At 39.3% G+C, this 21,339-nt stretch overlaps 1 protein-coding gene across 1 annotated transcript in view; it reads right to left on the bottom strand.

Annotated features, from left to right (window-relative positions):
• Window positions 1-21,339, bottom strand: part of LOC140358333 (myosin heavy chain, fast skeletal muscle-like) — a 113,154-nt gene that overhangs the window by 20,749 nt on the left and 71,066 nt on the right. The window contains exons 38-65 of the mRNA XM_072443103.1: window positions 16,972-17,002; window positions 16,789-16,907; window positions 15,129-15,278; window positions 14,882-15,052; window positions 14,511-14,814; window positions 14,351-14,430; window positions 14,197-14,284; window positions 14,011-14,128; window positions 13,810-13,933; window positions 13,573-13,709; window positions 13,239-13,494; window positions 12,918-13,160; window positions 12,668-12,844; window positions 12,453-12,598; window positions 12,277-12,367; window positions 11,810-12,199; window positions 11,610-11,736; window positions 11,426-11,544; window positions 11,158-11,354; window positions 10,295-10,478; window positions 10,038-10,203; window positions 9,799-9,923; window positions 9,152-9,460; window positions 8,887-9,090; window positions 8,687-8,812; window positions 8,438-8,608; window positions 8,261-8,365; window positions 6,199-6,294 (exon numbers count right to left, since the gene is read on the bottom strand). Coding sequence (XP_072299204.1) covers window positions 6,199-6,294; window positions 8,261-8,365; window positions 8,438-8,608; window positions 8,687-8,812; window positions 8,887-9,090; window positions 9,152-9,460; window positions 9,799-9,923; window positions 10,038-10,203; window positions 10,295-10,478; window positions 11,158-11,354; window positions 11,426-11,544; window positions 11,610-11,736; window positions 11,810-12,199; window positions 12,277-12,367; window positions 12,453-12,598; window positions 12,668-12,844; window positions 12,918-13,160; window positions 13,239-13,494; window positions 13,573-13,709; window positions 13,810-13,933; window positions 14,011-14,128; window positions 14,197-14,284; window positions 14,351-14,430; window positions 14,511-14,814; window positions 14,882-15,052; window positions 15,129-15,278; window positions 16,789-16,907; window positions 16,972-17,002 — 4,554 coding nt within the window. The remainder of the gene's footprint in view (window positions 1-6,198; window positions 6,295-8,260; window positions 8,366-8,437; window positions 8,609-8,686; window positions 8,813-8,886; window positions 9,091-9,151; window positions 9,461-9,798; window positions 9,924-10,037; window positions 10,204-10,294; window positions 10,479-11,157; window positions 11,355-11,425; window positions 11,545-11,609; window positions 11,737-11,809; window positions 12,200-12,276; window positions 12,368-12,452; window positions 12,599-12,667; window positions 12,845-12,917; window positions 13,161-13,238; window positions 13,495-13,572; window positions 13,710-13,809; window positions 13,934-14,010; window positions 14,129-14,196; window positions 14,285-14,350; window positions 14,431-14,510; window positions 14,815-14,881; window positions 15,053-15,128; window positions 15,279-16,788; window positions 16,908-16,971; window positions 17,003-21,339) is intronic.

Here is a 21,339-nt window from a genome sequence, read left to right as displayed (position 1 = left end):
CCACCTGGAACTACCTGAAACCGCCTGGAACTAAGCTTAAGCGCTAAACCGGACAGAGACTTTCTTTGCTACTTCGTTTCTTTTCTTTTTGAAGTAATCTACGCCGTTTACGTGGATCAGCACTACGTCCTCATCTGAGTAAACACACCGCTAAAGCGTTCTACCGCCAAGGAACTCCCCGACATCGCCTCCGCTGCCGCCGCCGCTTCAAGGAGGTCGCAGCACACCGCTCCACGCGACCCCTCGCTCCCCGGCGCCAAGGACCCTACAGCACGTCGCAGCACACCGCTCCCCGGCGCCAAGGACCTTACAGCACGTCGCAGCCTCCTCCGCTCCACGCGACGCATCGCTCCCCGACCGCCGCCAGCTCCACGGCCGCCGCACGCTTCACGAACCTTCGCCGCCACACCGCTCCACGCGACGCCTCGCTCCGGACCTCGTCCGCGGACCAGGACCAGTCGGACCGAGTCTACAGAACCGTAAGCCGAGTCAATTGCGTGCGGTCCGTTTTGTGGCGTGATTTGGGTAGAGCTCAGCGGTTCCTCCTCCCTTTAGCTTCTCACTTTCCCTCTTTTTGATATAGATTAGCATAGACACGTTTGGTTATCAAAGGCAAAACCCTGGTTTAACATCATCTGCATGAAATCTGCTGTTAAATCTGATATAACATCACCTGTGATTTACCTGTGCGCATTTCTGCTCCGGTGTTTTGATTTCCCTTTTGATAAATAAACTACACGAAAGAGTTATTGACTATTGTTTGTTTGATTAGACTATGTGTAAGTCCCTGAATCGTGAAACACCCTTCAGACCTTTTTAACGAGCGCGATTAAGGACCGTATCTTAGCTCTTTGGGTTTAACCCTGGTGCCCCGTCTTGTCTCGTTTCTGCTAAGAAATCTTCCTTAATCATAAACTGAATACATGTAGTTTTGAGACCCTACACACGTGTGAAGAAGAAAGTATGAGGTCTTTATTAGCCTTTGTGGACACTAAAGAATTTTCCCTGTGGGACGGTTTGACCTTTGGTCACCATCTCATTTCCGACTTTAACTCTTGGGTAGCAAAGACATTTCTGCATATCAGCCGAGTTCAGACCCAAGAGTTAGGCAATTTTATCAGCAACTAAAGAAATAAAACATACAGCTTACAAAATGTCCTTAAAGTAAGATAGTGTATAGTAAGTCTTGTAATTTAACCCTCAGTGCCTGACGGCACTGAGGGTTAAATTAGATTAAATTCCTCTAGTGTTATTACAACGTTGGTGCGTTGGTGAAATGTTTTTAATTATTAACATTTGAAATGGTCTAGTCTTCTCTTAAAGTTTAGACTGTTCAGTAAAATGTTCAGTAAATTGCAAATAAAGAATTCCATATTGCCAATAGTTGGTAACATTATTATAAAGGACAAATCTTTTGCCTGTTTAGAAGTCACACCTGCTATTTGTTTTTTTATTTTTTGGGACATTCAATAAAATTGCCACCAACATTCATTATCAAGAAATGTTTTGTCAAAATATTTAAATTCTTTCAATTCATACATTTAATATTTTTTGTTTATTTTCTTTCAAACTGAAAGCTATTCATGGTCAAAAGGACAGTTTGAAACCAAAGTGAGAAATACATTTTACAATATATAAATAGAAATTGTATTACATTTTAATTGGCCTTGTCAGATGCTTCCAAGTGACATGACTTATCTCATATTCCTATCCATATAATGAAATAGTCAGCTCCATCTCACTTTAAATGGGCACGATAAGTGATGGAACCTCATGTGATTTCAAGCCCAAAATAAATGGATCACACAGCATAAAATTAACTTCATCCAAGAAGTACATTTGATACAAAGATGGTGACATTGAATCATCATCATCATCATCATTAGATTATTGTTATTATTAGTTAGTAGTAGTAGTAGTAGTAGTAGTAGTGGTAGTAGTAGTAGTGGTAGAAGTAGTAGTAGAAGTAGTAGTAGTAGTAGTAGTAGTAGTACTATAGATGTTTGACTTCATGTTAACATATGGTACATATTCTATAGTATAGTGTCAATGGACTGCATTTTGTCCTTTGACATTTAAATATGGACATTATTGTGACAGAAACACTTAAATTGTTTGTTTTGTTAACTAATAATGGTCCAAACAGCAGTCTTGAGCAGCAAACCAAGGGCCACTAATGTGAAGTGAGAGCCAAGTATTCACTACAAAGCCCAAAGAAACTGAAGAGTCATGAAAAGCTTGAGGAGAGACTATAGTTGGCTCCAACGTTCCAAGTCAAGCTTTAGTTTCTTTTTGGAAACTTATTTCAATGAGTTGCATAGTTTGGCAACCTCAATCTATTTGTCGCCAAGGGCATCTCAAATAGGACATTGCAAGGATGCAGGGCAAGTCATCTAAGGATCTGGAGGATGAGTGATGGGTCCAAGCGAGGATTAAGTCAGCACTTATGGGAGCAATTAGTATACTACTATATATAGAACATTCTTTCTATAGCTCTTACCACTGAACAAAGGCTCAGTGGTTAGAGCTAACAAACCCAAAGGTTGGTGTGGTTGTGTCCTTGAATAAGACAGTTCACCTTTCCTATGAATCAATGTGGAGTCTGCATGTTGGCACACATGCTGAACAGCAGAGGGACAGGAAGGTATGGAAGAGGAAGAAGTTCTGCTTCAGTCATCTGGTTTTGGCCCCGGAGACCCCACACTCTCTGATGCACCAGGTTGGGATGCTCACAGCGGCCACTCCATAGAAGCTGTGCATGATGGGGGCTGCAGTTCTGGCTCTTCTCAGGTTGTGGAGGTGGTCGAGAGCTGTCATCCTTTCTTTGTTTACTGTTCAATAGGTCGAGGTAATCCGTTTTAAACTATACTGTATACTGTAACTTAAGTAAAGTAGCAGGGATTTTCCACAAATCAATCAGTCTTTAGCAGCTTTTTGTAAATAACACAGAGGGAAATATTTGCTGTTTGACAGCTAATGTGCGATTTGCGGTTGTTGTAAATTTGTTAATCTTTGTATAGAAGTAGGGCACGTTGAATTATATCTTTTTACATGTTGTTTTTTTTAACAACTATGTCCCTAATTTTTCTTCTTTTTTTATTTGGCAGCGGAATAAACCGTGTAGCCTTGAATCCACATGAAGAAGAAAAATCTGTGAAGAATCTTTTTATGGTATTTGAAAAAACATGTGCTTGCTCACCATGCCATAGCTCTGAATGAAAGAGCTATAGGAGATGTATGAAATTTGAAAAGATGCCTCATGTTCAATAATGCTGTTTTGTTTTGTTGATAAAAAAAACTATGGGTCACATTTTGCGGTGGCGTTAACAAGACCCCTTTCCAGGGGGCGGGGCCAGGGCACTCTTTTTCTACCTTGCCAACGTTAACGCTGGCGTAAAGAGGCTGGACTTGGCGGCTGGAGACCAGAGTGGGATGGTGCCAGTTTATATATGATGATAGTGTTTGAACCAATGACTGATATGGCATTCAAAAAGTACCACCTGTGTGGTCAATGTTTGCAGTCATGCCTCATGTACAGGCAAAGAAAGAAGTGAGCAATAATATTGTTTGATTTCCTGTTTTTTAATGTGTTCCCAAAATGTAAAAAATAAATACATAAAATGAAATAAATAACTGAAATATAGCCTCAGACCGTTGTTTCTTTATTTAATTCTCCTTTATTTGTGTCAGCTGGTTCTTGACACATAAGATGAGCAGACGTTTGTTCTGCTGTGCGGTTTTTCAATAGGCTCTGGTTGGCTAAACCAATCCAAATTACAGTTACCGTATTTTCCGGACTGGAAGTCGCATCGGTGTAAAAGTCGCCAAAAAATGCATAATAGAGAAGAGAAAAAAAACATATATAAGTTGCACTGGAGTATGAAATGCGGTTGCAAGTGTGAAAATAACAAATAATATCACATATAAGTCGCTCCGGAGTATAAGTATAAATATAAGTTGCATCCCGGCCAAAACTATGAAAAAAGGTGCAACTTAATACGGAAAATACGGTAGACATAAAACACTTTCTTATTCTCAAACCTGTTAATGCTCTACCCCTCTCTCTTGCATATTCGCGCACCGCACATTTTGCTTGTCTAAATTCAGTTCCTCATTTTGGCTCATTTCTTTGTGAATATGTGACTGATTGTAATAAAACATGAAGCATTTTGAAGCTTAAAATACAGAGAACATACCTTCCTACTGTCCCCACTCTCCTCAATCTCTCTCTGTGTTTGAGCTGGTTTATCTGCTTCCTGCACATCTGACTAATTACAAAAGGTGGACCAGTTGTATGCAGACTGGAACAAGGATTTTGGGTGAATGTCTTTTTCTAAGCTGCATGGTTCAGTCTTGTCCAGACCGCGCAGTAACACATATCCAATGCTGGAGGAGGAGGGGTCCAGCAAAGAGCTTTAAGGCACTGTTTACATGAGTGGGGAAAAAGATAACCACATGAATTTGATTGTATTAATTATTCTATAATTTATCATTTGTGTTATTTATACCCATAAAGGTTGTTTTAATATGACTATCTCGTCCATATGGGGATAGTAACACAACTCCAGTGTACTAGTTTGAAGTAACGCTTATGGCCGTTCACAGAATGCACCAGACCACGCCCTCGGTTTGCTTTACTTTGCATGATTCCGCCTTTTGTTTTGAATTACACCCCCTGCGCTGTCATCAGTCGGCTATAATGTCCCCACTCTCCCATATTTCTATCTACTTTACACAGGTGCAACCCGGACAAAGGTGTCCCAACAATTGTGTTCAGATGGCTTAAAGATGATTAAGATAGAAGATATTTTACTATTCATTTTGGAAGACAATGACAGTATTTCTTTCAAACAACATTAAAACAACAATAAATGTCTCTGTTTCTGGAGTCAAGATTTAGAATGTGTTAAATAATGACTTTAAATGCGGCACTAATGTTTAAAAATAAAAAAAAATACATGTACAAAGAGAAAATAATGATGAATTATGTAAATAAGGAAAGTAATTAAGTTAGTAAGAAATGTAAACCATAAAAGAATACTGTAATACTGAATATGGTTTGATGGTGACTTGATAGGAGAGGGTAAGGATTGATCTATGTTTTCTTTTTATGATCTGTCAAAGGTAAATTAGATTTATGTTCTTCCTGTTCCTTTTGTTCATGCCAATAATGGTTATTGTTTAGTTTGGGTTGTTGTTGCTGTTTTCTATATATAGATTGGTACTTACAAAGTAAATGGCATGAACAAATAAAGAAATAGTATTCAAAATGATTACATTCTGCAGTTGTTGAAGAAACCTTTCTACCCTTAAGACCATATTTTGGATCAAATTTATAATTATTCACACTTGAGACTTTGAAAATGTGTTCCTCAAAAACTAAAAAACAAGTTTTTAAATTCCCTTGTTTCCAAAACAAACTTTAATCATGTGTGGACATTTAAAACCCTTTAACTTATTATATTGTTGAGAATTAATATCCTGAGGTATTTTTTCTTTCTTTTTCTTTTTACAATTCATTATATTGTAGCCTGGAGATTAGTTACTCCTTTATAATTGTCATTGTTTTGTGGTGTTGGTGTTTTATTATTAATTGTCTTTTTAAATAAAGGTGTGATGGATTTTAGTTATAAACCTATAAAGAAATAGTTTGTTGAATTCAGTGTAGCCTGATGTGTCCATTTAGAACTATAAACTAATGGATGGTTGTGCTGAACCTTAATTGCATGTGATATAAAACCAAATACATTAACATACTTTTACTAAACATCGATCATCAAATAATAACAAAATCCTTTTGAACAAGCAGTTTTATTGATATATCTAGTGTGGCACGTCAAATGTTTCATATTTTATAAAACTTGGGGTTTGAGGAGACTGATCACTCTGCCTCCACCTGTAGGATACAAAGTGTTTGTTTAGATGACAAAATCTAAACAGATGCACAGAGGTATTTCATACAAACAAGGTCTGGTGCTAGATTCTACCTTTCCAGTATCACGGCTCTTGGCTCTGAGCTTGTTGACCTGAGCTTCAGAAATATCTGCGCGCTCCTGAGCCTCTTCAAATTCATGCTGGACCTTCCTGAGCCTGGACATGTGAGTGTTGGCCTGTTCCTCCTGTTAATGCAAGTTACATTCATTTTGAGGTCAACATAAATGCATTTTACTATTTCCTAATACTATGTATTTTACTTACAGCCTCCTCAGCCTGTCTCTTGTAAGCTTTGACTTTGAGCTGAAGTTTGTCCACGAGATCCTGAAGTCTGTTCACATTTTTCTTGTCCTCCTCAGTCTAAAGGCATAAAAAGTTTGATGTCATAACAAGTTGCTAGGATCACATTTTAATTACTTCTAGCTTGAATGATAATAATAATATGTTTTAAAGGTTTACTTTATTATCCCCATAGGGACAGTTGTATTAAATATTTGGCCCATTCTTCAATTACCCTATATTACAGTTTTGGTACAGTAAGGAATAAAAATGGCCAAAATTCCAAAAATAATTCAAAATGCAGATTCAATCATGTTAAACTATTGTACATTGTTGTTACATTTACTTCTGGCTTTTTAGCAACCATTGTAGAGATTTGCATTAGCAACATTAGCATAACAGAGCATAACAGGGACACCCAAGAAGAATGTAACACAAGGACTATTGATATTGATATCCAAATTGGATTTTTAACTTCCTCCTAACTCAGGACTCAACTCTCATGATTTTCTAAATCTAGGTTCTAAAAGAATGTTAGTCAGAATTCTATGAGGGCTGGATATTCTAGCTTGAATTTGGAAAGTCCAGTCTCCTATCCATGGGTCAGAAGCATGGAAGTACAAAAACATCTGAAAGGTGAATCCAAGATGGCGGTACATTCTCTATGGCCTGTGCTCATTAGCGTATGAAGCCAAAAAAAGGATTACTTCCTGATAGGGCCAGGAAGTAATCCTACTACGGGCAAACTACGGCCCGCGGGCCACATCCGGCCCGCAGGGCCTTTCAATCCGGCCCACCAAGCTTGTCCAAGTAATATTTAAAAAAAACAAAACAAAAAAACTTTTTTGCCCTCAGACATCTGTCTGCACTTGTATCCTTAATAAATATGATGTGAAATGAATTAAATAATAGATTCAATAGCCTATAGTTGACAGAAAAGTGATATTTTATTTGATATTGAATATTTGGATTTTTATTTTTTTTTCACACCAATGATCGCGGGCCGGCCCTCCGCTACTTGCCTGGATTCGAATATGGCCCTCGGAGGAAAATAATTGCCCACACCTGTGATAGGGGCTAGTGCCTCCCGCCATGTGACAACAGAAATGGGCACCGTGTGATCAGCCCTGACCAATCAGCGCAGGCTGAGAGCGATCCAAGACTAAACTTTACTTTGAGCATTTAAATGAGAAAAATAGATTCTTAAAAAATGCATCAAGAGATTTCTTCTTGGGACATCGGTACTGAGGAATATAGATATGCATTCATTAGGACCAACACCAATAACTTTGGTCTTCTTGAAGGATCGACCCTATTCATAGTCAATTTCAAATCTATGTAACCAGTAATGCTGTCACCACGTAAAATAGAACAGGGTTAGGAGTGTATACATTTATACAGAGTATTGTTTTGTAATTGTCTTCTATGAAACCTGCCTTAAGACTACATCATATTTTCACATGTTATTTACATGTGTTTTCATGAATATGCACTGTTGCTATCAAAAATAGAATAAATAAAATCTTCCAACTACTTTTTGTGCATGAATATAGAAAACACTTATGCAGCATAATGTAACATTAAACTAAAAACTAACTGAACTGAATTTGGTGTACTGTTTTTTATGACTATGAAGTGAAGATATGCGGTGACGTCTTCAAAATGGCGGTGACAACAAATAAGTCTCGTGACTGAAACCCATGAATAAGACAGCTGGGATGCACCATTAGAATGCCAAGGCATTGAGCACTAAGCTTCCTAGAACCAGTAAAACAGCACAAGTAATCAGTTAAAAGTAGTGCCCTGGAATTAAAAAGTCCTTCTTCATCCCCTAAAGTCTGTTGTGTGAAAAAGAGGTAAAGTGATACAAAAAAGGGTAGGCATATGCCACTTTCATAGCTTAGTTTAAAGACAGGGATGGAGCTTTTGCCCATATTTTCATAAGAGGCATGTTTGGTAAAGAAGTATTCACATTTTCGAAGGAGCACCAGTCCGTTCCATATCAGATTCTGCATTCTGGTTAAACTATGCGCAGCACAGTAATTACCTGGTAGGTCAGCTCTTTGACTCTACGCTCGTATTTGCGGACTCCTTTAATAGCATCAGCTCCTCGTCTCTGCTCAGCTTCAACTTCTGCCTCAAGCTCACGGACCTATTACGATTAAGATTAGAGTTATTATCTTGGTCATGCACTATTTGAATAAACATTTCAGTAGACACACACCCTGGACTCCAGTTTCTGGAGCTGCTTCTTGCCGCCCTTCATGGCCAGGTTCTCAGCCTCATCCAGACGGTGCTGCAGGTCCTTGACAGTGACCTCCAGGTTCTTCTTCATCCTCTCCAGATGAGAACTGGTGTCCTGCTCCTTCTTCAGCTCCTCGGACATCATGGCAGCCTGAAATGTAATGGCAATTTAAATTTGTTTTCACATAGACAGATTGTTCTGCTCCAGTGCTTAAATAAGTGAGCTCACATCAGTGATGGCCTTTTTGGCTTTCTCTTCAGCATTTCTTGCTTCTTGAACAGAATCATCCACTTCACTCTGAACCTGGACCAGATCAGTCTCCAGTTTCTTCTTGGTGTTAATAAGACTGGTGTTCTGTTTGACAGAGAAATGCATGTTTTGCTTTTTCTGTTCTGCACTGTAAATATTGCTGGTTTCGAGACTCAAACCTGTGAGTGAAGCAGTCCAACGCGCTCACTAGCATCCACCAACTCCTGCTCAGCCACTTTACGTCCTCTCTCCGTCTGCTCCAGAGCAGCTCTCAGCTCCTCAATCTCAGCCAGCATCAGGCCATTTCTGCGCTCCACCATGGCCACCTGCTCCTTCATATCTTCCTGTCCTCTTTGTGCGTCATCAAGGTGCAGTTGGGCATCCTGGTGTGGGAAAAAAAAAAGTTGAATACAAGTTTCACTTGAACTGTGCCTTGTTTCTTACCTTGAGCTGGCCCTGGACATTTCTGAGCTGTTTCTGTGCCTCAGCTGCCTGTCTGTTGGCATGGCTCAGCTGAATCTCCATCTCGTTCAGATCTCCCTCCATTTTCTTCTTGATTCTCAGGGCATCATTCCTGCTCCTGACCTCCGAATCAAGATTGCTCTGCATGGAGTCAATGACTCTCTGGCTGTTCCTCTTGATTTGCTCCATCTCCTCGTCCTTCTCTGCCAGTTTCCTGTCCACCTCACCTTTGATCTGGTTGAGCTCCAGTTGGACACGCAGAATCTTGGCCTCCTCATGCTCTAGAGTACCCTTTTAAAATAAATCAAACAATGTCTATTCAATTTAGATGTATTTTTGATTGCCCTTTAAAATACGAAGCTAACATAATCTGTCTTTATTAAAACCTAATAGAGTTAGACTGGGTCAAAGCATGAATAAAATCAGACCCTTGGAAATTAATGTGGTCAGGATTTATATTTCAGTCATATGAGTATATAATGTAGAACTCATGGTTGCCAATTCTGAATAACACATTTGAATTAGAATGTAAACATCAATAGACTAGTATTTCAAAGTCCCTTCATGTAAGCCTAAATATTAATTAGTAGTAATTATAAATTTTAGTTAGACCTATACTCCATTTGTACCTCAGCTTCTTCCAGGGCCGTCTGTATCTCAGATTTCTCTGTCTCTACAGTCTTCTTGGATTTCTCTAACTCGTGGATGCTCTTTCCAGTCTCTCCAATTTGTTCCGTCAAATCAGAAATCTCCTCTGAGGGAAAAACATTATTTGGTTCAACGATCTAATCTAAGTTCGATGAATATGCGTTAAATTACTACAGTACATCTTGTCCATTATTTCATGTAAAGTGAGTGGAATACATACGCTGCAGGTTCTTGTTCTCTCTTTTCATGGTCTCCAGCTGATCCAAGCTCTCCTCATAAGAGTTCTTCATCTTAAAGAGTTCAGTGCTCATAGAGCGAGCCTCCTTCTGGGCTCCCTCCAGTTCAGCTTGGCCCTCCTCATACTTCTGTTTCCACTCTGCCAGGACCTGGAAATATGTGACTTGAGTAAGCATGTATTGAAAATAACATATATATAAATATTCCATTGATTATTATTATTACATATTTTTTCTTTACCTTGTCAAAGTTCCTCTGCTTCTTGTCCAGATTGGCAGCCAGCGCATTAGCTCTTTCCACATCAATCATGAGGTCCTCCACCTCACCCTGGAGCCTCTGCTTAGTCTTTTCCAAAGAGGCACACTTTGAGTTCACAGCCTCAATGGATTCCTCAGCTTCCTGCAGACGCTGGGCCAGCTTTTTCCTGTGATGAAGGGAATTGAAATACATAACTGACAATGGAGTGGCTGGCTACTCTCTGGCTGGCAGACTGAGCAGTTTTTCAAAGGTTTTAGATTTTGGAGCTCAGTTTTCTTTCTCAGTTTTATCCCAGGCATTAATGGTAGATTTTCACATTTCAATCATTGGAAGTTTTTATTATTTAAATTTATATCTGGATGTGCACAACCTACTTGTGCTCTCTCGTGCAGGGATTGGGATTCCCTATTCACTTATTTACTTTTGCTAAATTTTAAAAAAACAAACAAAAGGACTAATGCATTGTGTAAAATGGGCAGTTTGTTTTCTCAGAATCTCTGGAGACCGTGTTATGAACTAGTTTTGGACATTATACGCAAGAAGTGGTAATACTTTGAGGGAATGACCCATCTCATCACCAAACCGGAACAACAGACCAAGAGAGTTCAAGAGAAAGGCAAGGTGGAGTCTTTTGTCTTGATGCCTGTTACTCTCCTCAAACTGCCTGACAAATCCTCCTGCAAACTGTACTGAGACCTTTGACAGAGACACAAAGGCGTTTGAAAATGTTTCTGCAGGTTAACTTGAATCTAATTGGGGATGAATAAAGTATCCACCTACCAATCAGAGGAAACATAAAAATCCCCAGATCTCTTGGGAACTGCTAAAAGGATTTCCATACTTACTTGGACTCCTCCAGCTCCTCAGTGCGCTGAATAGCATCAGTCTCATATTTAGATCTCCATTGAGCCACTTCACTGTTGGCCTTTGACATTCCTCTCTGCAGCTCAGCCTTTGCCTCCTGCTCCTCCTCAAACTGTTCTCTGAGCAGATCACAGTCATGACGAGCAGACTGGACACCATGAGCCAGGGCGTTCTTGGCCTGTAGAAATGTAAAGTGTTAATGTTCACTGATATTTTTATTTCTTTGAATTTACAGTAGATTATCCATACCTTAACTTCTTCCTCAACGTGTCTCTTCAACTCATCAAGTTGCTGAGTGAAAGCCTGCTTACCTCTGGTCAGCTGAGAAACAAGAGCTTCTTTCTCCTCAAGCTGACGAGAAAACTCTCCTGTAATTACAGCATTTGTTAGATACTTTAAATACTAAAATATAAATACAAAAAACACTCTGTACCATTCTCTGTCTGGAGTCTTGCTCTCTGAGCATTTATGTCATTCAGTTGGCGGACATTCTCGTCATTTTTGGCCTTGAGCTCACTCAGCTGGTCCTCAAGTGTCCTGCACATTTTCTCCAGGTTTCCCTGTCATGATAGACTTATTCAGCACACTTTGGAGACGCCCAATTTAGTGCATCCTATTGACTTTAGAAGTTACCTTTGATTTAGCCACAGCCTCCATGTTGCTGGAGAGGTCATCAATCTCCATTTTGTACTCGCTCTTCTCTTTCTCCAGCTTCTGCTTGACACGCTGGAGGTTGTCGATCTGCTCTCCCAGCTCAGCCACACTGTCAGCCTGCTTCTTGCGAAGGGCAGAAGCTGTTGCCTCATGCTGCAGAGTGGACTCTTCAAGATCACGACGCAGCTTCTGAAACTCAGCCTCACGCTTCTTGTTCAACTCAATCTGAGCAGATGTGGCTCCACCAGCTTCTTCAAGTCTCTCACTGATTTCCTCAAGCTCCCTGGAGAGGTCTGCTCTCTGCTTCTCCACCTTTGCACGAGCTGCTCTCTCCGCCTCAATCTCCTCCTCCAGTTCCTCAATACGAGCCTACATTTGATGACAGGAACAGAAAAGGTTTTCTCATTTGAACCAAAACACTTATGGGAAGTAGTCTCAGTAATTACCTGAAGCTCCTTGATCTTCTTCTGAAGCTGAGCCCCAAGAGACTGCTCATCCTCAATCTTGCTGAGGAGCTGGCTGATCTCAAAGTCCTTCCTAAAATAAGAAATTAATCAGTGAGTTAATTAATCAATTCATTGATTGATTAACAAATTATTCAACAGTTAACAAAATATTGTACTTTTTGATCTTCTCATCAGATTGTTGCTTGTCGTTCTCGAGGTCCATGACGGATTCCTGGGCCAGTTTCAGGTCTCCTTCCAGCTTCCTCTTTGCTCTCTCCAGGTCCATGCGAAGCTTCTTCTCTTGTTCCAGAGACCCTTCAAGCTAACAAATAACAATATGTAAGTAATAAAATTCTACTTCTTGATGAACAACGCAACAATAATTTCTCACATCATCAACTTGCTGTTCCAGTTTGGTCTTGGCCTTGGTCAGAGTGTTGACTTTGTCTTCCTCTGCCTGAAGGTCATCCAGAGTTTGCTGGTGGGCCTCTTGGAGGGCTTTCTTTTCTTTGGTCAGCTTGGCAATGGACTCATCTTGAGACGCCATCTCCTCTGTCAAGTTTTTCACCTGTTTGTAATGAAGTGTTATTTTGTATTGTCACATTTGAATCTCAGCATTATAGAATTGCTTAATTTTCAACCTTGTTTTCAGTGGCATGTTTCTCTTTCTCCACTTTAGCCAAGGTGAGCTCTAAGTCATCAATGTCTTTCTTCAGCTCAGAACATTCATCCTCCAGCTTCCTCTTCTTTGCAGTCAGCTCAGCATTGATTTCCTCCTCGTCCTCCAGTCTCTCAGTTGTCTCTTTGAGCTTTGCCTCAAGTTGGATTTTGCTTTTGATGAGTCCTTCACACCTCTCCTCTGCATCAGAGAGGCCGTCCGCTTCCTATTTTACATACAAAAAACAAATATTTAAGTCAAATTTAACTTTTTCTAAATATATTAATTTTCAATTGTTACGTACAGCTGCCATTTGTAGCTGAAGGTCATTCTTCTCCTGCAACAGAGAAACCATTTTCTCCTCCAGCTCTTTTTTCTTGGCTAGAGCAGTTGCCAGATCAGTCTTCATCTTCTCATAGTTTTCTTTCATTGACTGAAGCTCTTTCTCAGTCTCAGCGCTCTTCAAAAGAGGCTTGATCTTGAAATACAGATTCATCCATGGCCAGTTTTTCACATTCATGAAGGAGCGGACGTTGTACTGGACACTGTAGATTGCTTCTCTACATATGGAAGTATTAATTTATTAATATTTTCATCAAAATGTCAATGTTTAAGTTTTTCTTCATAAATATCTGCACCTCCTCTCCATCATCTTGACAAACTCTTTCCTCATAAGATATCCTCTAGCAAGAGCCTGGGTCATGGTCACCAGATTAGCCAGTTTTTCATCTCTCATCTCCTCAAGCTGCCCCAGCAGACCAGCTTTGAAGAACACCTGTTTTAAGATGAAACACAGAGCCATTTTCAATGTTTTACAATAACACCTTGAGTTACCTAAATTGATATAATCAAACTGATTTTAAATGAACCAGTACCTTAGTGTGTCCAAACATGTACTGGGTGTGGTCCACATCAATGGAGCCAAGCAGCTTCTCTGAAGCTTTTTTGTTGTCCATGAACTGTCCCTCAGGGATGACACTGGCATTCAATACTTTGTATCTGTGGGAATTATTCTTTGGTTTATTTCTTTTGCTTTTTTACTTTTAACCCTTTGTTATATAAAACATGAAGGTAACCTCTGCTTGAAGTCACCGTAGAGGATTCTGCTGGGGAATCCCTTTCTGCAGATTCTGATGCCCTCCAGCACACCATTACACCTCAGCTGGTGGATGACCAGGAAGTTCTCCATGAGACCTGAGGATGAATGTGTTATATTTTGAAAATATATTGCATTCATATGAGAAAAAGCTGCATATGCTTACCTGGGGTCTTAGATTCATTTGGAATCAAGCAACGCACAAAGTGAGGATGAGTGCTTCTCAAGTTGGTCATCAGCTTGCCCAAATTTTCCTGTAGATAATAAGACATGAAATAATTGCACCATATATACAATTACATACAAAAAGCAAAACTTACTCTGAAAAGGGCAGATACAGTCTGGAAGGAACCACCCTTTTGTTTTTTGCCCTTCTTGCCAGCACCAGCAGCGGCCTCCGCTTTAAAATGAATAATCATTAATACATTTTTCTAATTAAACGTTTTTTTTTTTTTTGTCTAAATTTGAAACACATTTTACCTTCACTCGCACTGACTGCATAGAGGAGGGACAGCAGTTTGTTTCCAGACTTCTGGTAGAGCTGAACAACTGAGTCGTTCAGTGGGTCCTTGTTCTTGTCCAGCCAGCCAGTGACATTGTAGTCTACAGTACCAGCGTAGTGGACCAGAGAGAAGTGAGCTTCTGCCTTTCCTTTGCCTGGCTTTGGTTTCTCAAAGGCTTTGTTCTTGCCCAGATGTTGGTCATACAGCTTGTTCTTAAAGGATGTATCAGAGGCCTTGGGGAACATGCACTCCTCTTCAAGGATGGAGAAGATGCCCATTGGCTGTGAAAGATTTATGTATGTTAGCTAAAACATTTACAGTTGTTATTTATTTATTCACTAAGTTTACCTTCTCAATAAGCTCAATGCAGGCAGCCAAGTCCATACCAAAGTCAATAAACTCCCATACAATGCCCTCTTTCTTGTACTCATCTTGCTCCAGGACAAACATGGTATGGTTGAAAAACTGTTGCAGTTTCTCATTGGTGAAGTTGATGCAGAGCTGCTCCAAACTGTTGAACTACAAATGGAAGATCACATCTTCAAGTCAGATGTTAGTCACAATTATTTTGTTGCATATTATTTTTTTAACCTACGTCAAAGATCTCAAATCCAGCAATATCCAACACTCCAATGTAATAGGATCGTGCCTGCTTGGTGTCCAACATCTCATTGATACGAATGACCATCCACAAGAACATTTTCTCATAGATAGACTTGCACAGAGCACTGACAGAATTGTTGACCTTTAGATTAAGAGAAAACCATATTAATACCAAAGAAGGCTGTGCGCATATGATGTCATTCCATATGATAGTGTCCCAGTTTAAGATAAAGGTGGGTGAAGAAAGAATGTTAAAATGCAGATAGTTTGATCTACAATCAAAATACAATCTCTGTAAGTACAAATAAATGAAGGGGACCAAAATTAAGTTGGAGCTTATGGAGATCGAAATAAATACAAATGCCAATATAAATTAAAGCCGCGGAGCGGCGATGATGGCTCTCGCTCCCCGCGCGACCGCCTTTCCGTGCGACCGACTCACTTGTCCAGAGGACGAACACCAATTTGAGGTCAGTGAGCGTAACGCCCTAGGAGGAGTTTGTTAAAAGTTTGACGTGAACCAAATTGCTGATTCAGCGTCTTTTCATTATCAAAGGACGATGGCGGCCATAGGGTTAGTCTGGGGGCGTGGTCACAATAATATTTTTGTTTAACATCAGAAATAAACATAGGGCTTTTAACAAGTTCTTGAGGCTATCATCTGTCACTGTCAGGCTATGACAAAATAAAACTCCTTCTGTATCTGTAAAACATAGAGGCCTTTATTTTGTAAGTGCCACAGGCGATCCAGGCACCTTCTGCACTGACCTGAGCAGGGAAAAAGAGAGAGAGAGAGCCTCGGTGACCTGGCTGCACCCCCTCCTCCCTGTACCTCCGTCACCTACCAACAGAGATAGCAACAGAGACCCGCCGCTAATGCTAAGCCCGCGGCACGAGAGGAAATGTCCCATCAAAATAAAAGAGGAAGAAGAAGTGAAGGCATTCATTGCGCCCCTGCTGGCCAATTGTTAAAAGTATACAATATCTGCAATACACTTTTTTCATGGCGTCTCGATGGCGTTTGAGTTTCATTCAAATCAGATGTTGAGTTTTTCACACAATGGGTAGGGGGCGCTATAGAGTAAATTTGTTACATGGGTATTAATTATTTCCAATTCTTTGAGGGCGTGTTACGCGGAGACCATAAAGAATATCAACATTCTTTTGAAAATGTATTAAATTTCAATGTCTTTAGATGCAAAAAGTTTTGTTTTGAGCTCGATCGGACAAAAAACCTAGGACAAGTACGATTTTGAAAAAAAAAAGTCAAACATGGCAGCGCCACTTTGATTCAACATGGCTGACTTCCTGTTTATCATAGAGCGATGCTGCCAGGTGTGTTTTACTCGGCAAAGGTAGCTCTATCACTGTTCCACGTGTCATGTGCCTGGGCCAAAGATTAAGAGTTTCATGTTTTTCTTTTTTGAACTAGTCAGCACTGTTGCGACGGGCATTCTCGCAAGCTCCATTTTATTCGAGTTCAAGCCGAGCCGATCGCATTTATGTCCCCGTGTGTGACTTTCATCAATGTTCAGAGTTGTGGCAAAATGACCATGCAAGAACTATAATAATAATAATAATAATAATAATAATAATAATAATGGCAAGAACAAAGACTCGTTTCATTTCATGGAATGGCTCGAGCCAATTACCTGTGGGACGGTTTGACCTTTGGTCACCATCTCATTTCCGACTTTAACTCTTGGGTAGCAAAGCGCTTTCAGCATGTCAGCCGAGTTCAGACCCAAGAGGTAGGAAATTTTATCAGCCTCTAAAAGAACACCATTTTATTAGGCTTCCCAAAAACAGAAATGAATCCAATTTGAGTAATTTACCCTCAGTGCCGTCAGGCTCGGCCTGCTCCTCGCGCTGCTTCTGCTTGAATTTCATGCCACCATGATGCATCACAGCACCAGTCAGCTTGTAGATGCTAAACTTCTCATCAGCATTGAAGCCCAGGATGTCAATAGCCGTCTGTAAGAGGATACACCAACATTAATGTGTGTGTATATATATATATATATATATATATATATATATATATATATATATATATATATATATATATATATATGTAATTCCCTTCTAAGCTCGGGTCCCGGCCTGGGAGCTTGAGGGTTCTGCACAGTATCTGTTCCTAGCACTGCACTTTTCAGGACTGATATTCAGGTCTGATGTTTTTCCAAGGATCTGTTGAAGTCACTCCTCCAGTTTGGGGGTCACTGCCCCGAGTGCTCCCATGACCACGAGCACCACTTTTACCTTAGTCTCCCACTCGTTCTTTAGCTCCTCTCTAAGCACTTTGTATTTTTCCAGTTTATCGTGTTCCTTTTTCCTGATGTTGCCATCACTTGCCATTGCCATGTATTGCCATGTCAACCACAACTGCTTTCCTCTTCTGTTTATCCACCAGTACAATGTCTGGTTGTTTTGCAATTACCATTTTGTCAGTCTGTATCTGGAAGTCATTTTCTACCACCTTTGGAGGTTTTTACCCCTTGAGGTCTCTAGTCCATACTCCGCAGAGATGTTCTTGTACACTTTGCCAGCCATTTGGTTATGACGCTCCTTGTATGCTTTCCCTGCCAGCATCTTACACCCTGCAGTTATGTGCTGGATTGTCTCAGGAGCCTATGTTCTATGTTCTCTGTTCCCCATGACTTGAGACATTCACTGAGCACATCATCTTGATGTACTTGTGGATCTTGGATGTTTCATCCTGGATATTGACTCTCACACTCACACATATATTTATGCGATGTTATTTAACTTACATCGGTTGCAATGAACTCCTCCACATCATCAATGCTCTTGACAGTGATTTCACCCTGGCTGATCATTGGGTAATCATAAGGGTTAGTGGTGATCAGGAGAGCCTCTGAAATTTGGGAAAACTGAATTAGTTGAATTTTGTTAATAGTAAATGATTCAACATTTTCCTATCATATTTAAAGGAAGAACATGGCAGGTTTTTTGTACATTGCAGACATACAAAATAAGTCTTAATCTTAATTTAGTTTGGATATCTTATTAATAGCAATTTACTTATTGCTGAAATTGTATCCAAAAATTTAAAAATTAGCCTTATTCTTGAAAAATCAAGCTAGAAATATCAAGAAATTTTAAAATAGTGGCACATACACAAAGTAATCGGTGCCTGTTAATGATTCTTTGAATAGAAATGTTTGGGTCTGACGCATTTTAGGCAAACAGACTTTGAAATGACAAATTCCCATACAAACCTATTGATGGAAGTTAATACAGTGAAATATTAAAACAACTTTGGCCATTTGGAACACTTTCTTTATAAAGATTATATGTTATGAGAGCAAAGTGACCCAAAACTGAAAAAAAAATCTCGGCTCAACATAACATACCCAGCAGCTGAGGCTGGTGGCCGGTCATGAGCTGGTAGAAGATGTGGTAGCTCCTCTCAGCAGACAGCTGGAAGGTCACACGGGACTTCTCCAGCAGATCTATTTATATATAGTTAATGTAAGATTCTCCTAATTTGCATTAAAATCACATGGACATGTTTCCATCAGGGCAATAGAAATAAAGATTCAATTCCGCTAGTGTTATTACAACTTTGGGGCATTGGTGAAATGTTTTTAATTATTAACATTTTCTTCTCTTAAAGTTTAGTCTGTTCAGTAAAATGTTCAGTAAAATGCAAATAAGGAATTCCATATTGCCAATAGTTGGTGACATTATAAAGGACAAAGACAAACATTAGATGATTACTAGAGTAAATACAAATCTTTAGCCTGAATAGAAATCAGTCAATAAATAATGTATATTTTTCTTACACTCAGACTGCCCCAGAATTTAGCTTGCTTGAAACAATAATAACTTACCTATAATAATAAGTTTGCATTGATTTAAGATTCAGAGGTTCAGTATTCGTAGTAAGATTAATCTTAAACTTACATGTTTCAATATCTGCTGAAGCAAGTTTTCCAGTGGTACCAAAATGGATTCTGATGAATTTACCCTAAGACAAAATTATATTTGTTAAATTTTTTGTTTTGGTATTTTATGATTATCATCATTATATCTTCATACTCACAAAACGAGAAGAGTTGTCATTCCTCACAGTCTTGGCATTGCCATAAGCCTCCAGCAGAGGGTTGGCAGCAACAATTTGATCTTCAAGGGAACCCTAGAGTCAACATTTACAACTGTTAACACGTCTTTTGTAAATATTAATGCATTTCGATAGTTAACGTTAGTTACCTGGATTTTGCTAGTTGCTGCCGGAGCGTCCTTTTTAGCTCCAATAGCTGCAATTGTTGCAAAGTATTGGATGACACGTTTGGTGTTGACAGTCTTTCCAGCACCGGATTCTCCGCTGGTTTTGGAAGAGATTTTAAAGTCTCAGGTGGTGTTATAACATGAAGGTATACAACAGGTTAAAAGCTACTGCAACACTTACGTAATCAGAATAGACTGGTTCTCACGATCTAAAATTATAAACATAAAAAACAGTATTATTAGTCCCAGCTTTTAATAAACAAGAATATGCAACAAAAATAACTGTATTTGAATTGCAGTTGACCACAGACCTGCACATTTCTTCAAAATCAAATTTAAAATCAAATTAAATATTTAGCAGTACTTATAATCCCTGTAAAACCGGTACTTCAAATCTTTTACTTAAGTAGATTTTTTTATGTTCTACTTTTACTTGATTACATTTTTTGCACATGAATCTGTACTTTTACTTCAGTAACAAAATAGTAGTCTGTGTACTCACCTGTTCCATGAGCCCACGTACCAGTTCATGCACAAGTACAGAGCTGCCTCTTATAGAGGGTGGGAGTTATTTTATCTTATTTTATTCTCACCAGTAAGCATGAACTGATAGCCATTGTCAGAGATTGAGAAGATGTGGGGTGGGGCCTCAATCCTCTTCTTGCCTCTGTAGGCTGCTACACAGGTAGCATCGTATACAGGAAGCCACTTGTAGGGGTTCACCACGACGCAGAACAACCCAGAGTAGGTCTGGAACATATTTGTGATGTTCATAAGTGGATGTTTTTTTCAAAGTTAGCAGTGTAGTAGTAAGTAATGAAAACTCACGTAGATCATCCATGATGCAAAACGCTCTTTGAGGTTATACAAAACACACGGTTCGTTGAGATGAGTCATCATGACCATGTCCTCAATTTTATCATACTTGGGAGGATTCCTTGGGAAAGTGTCCTCTTCTTTGACTGTTACACTCTAAAAAAACAACAACCAGATATTTAGTCCATATTATAACACAATATTCAGTGTGGTAAAACTTGGTGTGAGTTGTATTTCCAGAGGTAGAATTTTTCACTCAAAATCGACAAATCTATCAGAAAAGAGGTGTGGAACAGAAAAAGTATTTATTTCAAATAAAAGTGCTTAACACAATCCCACAGACTTCTCTATATTCTTTGTGTTGAGTTAGATAAACTATCTTCTGTCACAGCACATGTATTCCTGGCTCCAAGTGCATCCGGCTGCTGTGTAATGAGTTGGAATCCTGTTTCTAACAATTTACTACATGTTTTCCTATCTTTCTCATTCCCCGTTTCACCCTGTGAAAATGTCTAATAAAACCTACGGGCAACAAAATCTTTTAAAAAATGATTGATGTCAAAATATGTCAGCACTGAGCAACTTGCCTTTGCACCAGGACCAATGATATCACATGTGGCTTTGCCACCCTCTCTCTTGGTGATTTTACATTTCAAATACATCTCAGCTTGATCAGCCACAAAATAATCTGACTTGGCGTCAAAAGGAGTAGTTTGGGCTTCAATCCTCTCCCTCTCTGGCTTCCGGAGGTAAATAGCCGCCGGGCCATACTGCTCCATCTCCGCGTCTGTACTCATGGCTGCTCTGTATGGGTGGCTAGAAGAGAGTTAATACAAATAAAATAAATAATTAAATTGTATTTATATTTTTTTGAACAATAATTTTCTGACATATTTACCTTGCTTCTCTTTAAATCTTGAACCGTTGACAAGGATGGGAAGATTCTAAAAATATAAATTTGATTACTGCCTGCACAAGTCATAGTAGCTTATAGTAGCTCAGCAAAATAATCTGTTTATTTTTATGTTTTAACTTTCTGTAACTCTTTAATAATTTTTATAGACAATACTTTCTAATTTTATTCCAATACATTTGTGAGCAGGTATCTATACTTTTTACTGCACTACATTTTT

This window comes from Eucyclogobius newberryi, unplaced genomic scaffold, assembly GCF_026437365.1.
Source record: "Eucyclogobius newberryi isolate DKJ021-1_F unplaced genomic scaffold, fEucNew1.0.hap1 SCAF_13, whole genome shotgun sequence".
NCBI lineage: Eukaryota > Metazoa > Chordata > Actinopteri > Gobiiformes > Gobiidae > Eucyclogobius > Eucyclogobius newberryi.
This window is presented reverse-complemented; position numbering and strand designations above follow the sequence as displayed.